At 45.3% G+C, this 1,874-nt stretch overlaps 1 protein-coding gene across 1 annotated transcript; it reads right to left on the reverse strand.

Annotated features, from left to right (window-relative positions):
- Positions 1–258: 258 nt before the first annotated feature.
- On the reverse strand, positions 259–1,654 carry LOC147897086 (uncharacterized). The gene is made up of 2 exons (XM_087381505.1): positions 1,561–1,654; positions 259–1,336 (listed from the first exon to the last, which is right to left on the reverse strand). Exon 2 carries the CDS (start codon positions 1,305–1,307, stop codon positions 573–575), a length of 735 nt encoding a protein of 244 aa, XP_087237631.1. The 5' UTR covers positions 1,308–1,336; positions 1,561–1,654; the 3' UTR covers positions 259–572.
- Between the last annotated feature and the right edge of the window lie 220 nt (positions 1,655–1,874).

Below are 1,874 nucleotides of genomic sequence, written 5' to 3' on the forward strand. Positions count from 1 at the left end.
TGCACAGAGCTGCACAAAGTTTCTCTATAGAAAGAACATATAATTTGACATGAAGCTAATAAAACATGGCTCCTTAGGAATGGAAAAAAAGACATCTCCAGCTGCTCACATTGAAAAAATTGGTTACACCAACACTGCCTTTATCTTGTTCAACCCAAAATGGCTTCTCCTTAGCCCACACAAAAGAGATGACGGTTAACTGCATGGCTTGTAGGATCCACACACAATCATACTGCTTCCTTAACAAAGTCCTGGCTGCTGTATACCCATCACTCCCTGCTTGCATGGGGCAGGTTTTCCAGTAACAGCTTCCGCATGACCTTTCTGAGTCTGCTCGCTGTGTTTTGTTGCTTTCAACCACATACCTCTTAGTCAGGCCATCCCTCGCAAATCAAGGCCTAAGATTCATGCTGGTCTGAAGCAGTGGCTTAATTAATTTCACATTTCTCTGTTGTGTGCCAATACATTATGTCTATAAATAATACACATATACATGTAAAAATTTCAGGTTTGCAGCTCACATCCATAACGAATGTGAGATCGAACAGTTACTAATGGCTACCATGGACTGGCTAAAAGACCAATATGCATAGAGCAACCAAAATACCCAAGACCAGAAAAACTTTCGAAAGCAACGCCTCTTGTTGCCCATCAGGCATCAGGTGGACCGCATGGCGGTGCAGAGGTGCATTATGCCAACCCATAGGCAATCCAAAGGAATATCCTGGGCCAAAACCGATCGTGTCATGAAAACCATGCATCTGTAAGCCAAAGAGAGATGGAACAAGGCCAAACCCAGCAGAGAAACTAAAGTTGCCAACAGGAGCTGCAGCCACAGGATCTGGCCTTCCAGCCATGGCGTTGAAACCTTGAGGGGGAAATTGAAACTCGGGTGGCCGTGCAGTTTCAGGTCTGTGCCCAGCTGGCCTTTGAGGAACGCTCATGCCGGGAACAGTTTTCATCCTTGGGTCGTCGGTAGAGCCAGAGTTTCCCCGTCCATACAGGGGAACTACTGTCTCCTCCGATACCAAAGCTTTACAAACAGGACATTCTTGACAATTTGAGTGCAAACGCAACCATCGATAAAGACAAGACCAGCAGTAGAGATGACCACACAAGGTCACAACCGGATCGTGAGCCAATTCGAGGCAAATATTGCAATCAAAGCTTCCTCCATCACCACTGGCACTCGCTGAACCTTGAGACCGTTGTGGATGCGGTTCGGCAGGTATGCAGTTCTCATGTTCCAGTATGGAGGCCTTGTTGTGAGGCCCTGCCTGGCTGGAGATATCCTCTGCTTCTGCCATTCGGATGCGCAAAGCAGCGTCAAGCGGCTCTATATCCAGAGGCAATAGTGCAATCAAGAACCACCCAAATGTGATTCAAATCGTACACACCGAAAGGTAGATTCAAAGTTCCACCCAAATGTGATTCAAAATCGTACACAGAACAAATGCAATCAGAAACTACCAAAATCCTTGCGTGTGATACAATACTTTGAAAGATCCATTGCAGGAATTAAAAGTTGCTTTGATGATGAGGGTAAATCGCAAGACTGACCTGTTTTTGGGCAGATTGGGCTGCGAATCGATCAACAACCTCGCCGTCGGAAAGGGAAGATTTCACCACGCATGGGAATCTATTCTTTAGCACACGGCTTGTCGGTCATTGTTCTATTTTTAGGCAGGTAGCAATCAAAATCTGGCCTCTCGTGAACCCACGTGTTATTATTTCAAAATCATTTTTAATATCAAAACGTTTTTGTGATCCAAGGTAACTACTCATCTTTTCCTGTGTGTTCTTGTACTCTCTTTGAATTCTTGTAGCTTACCCCCTCATCAACCTTTGGATCTACAAAGCCTCCCGCTTAACAC

Source organism: Dipteris shenzhenensis, chromosome 11 (assembly GCF_047967505.1).
Source record: "Dipteris shenzhenensis isolate YYH24624 ecotype China chromosome 11, Dip_SZ_1.0, whole genome shotgun sequence".
Taxonomy (NCBI): Eukaryota; Viridiplantae; Streptophyta; class Polypodiopsida; order Gleicheniales; family Dipteridaceae; genus Dipteris; species Dipteris shenzhenensis.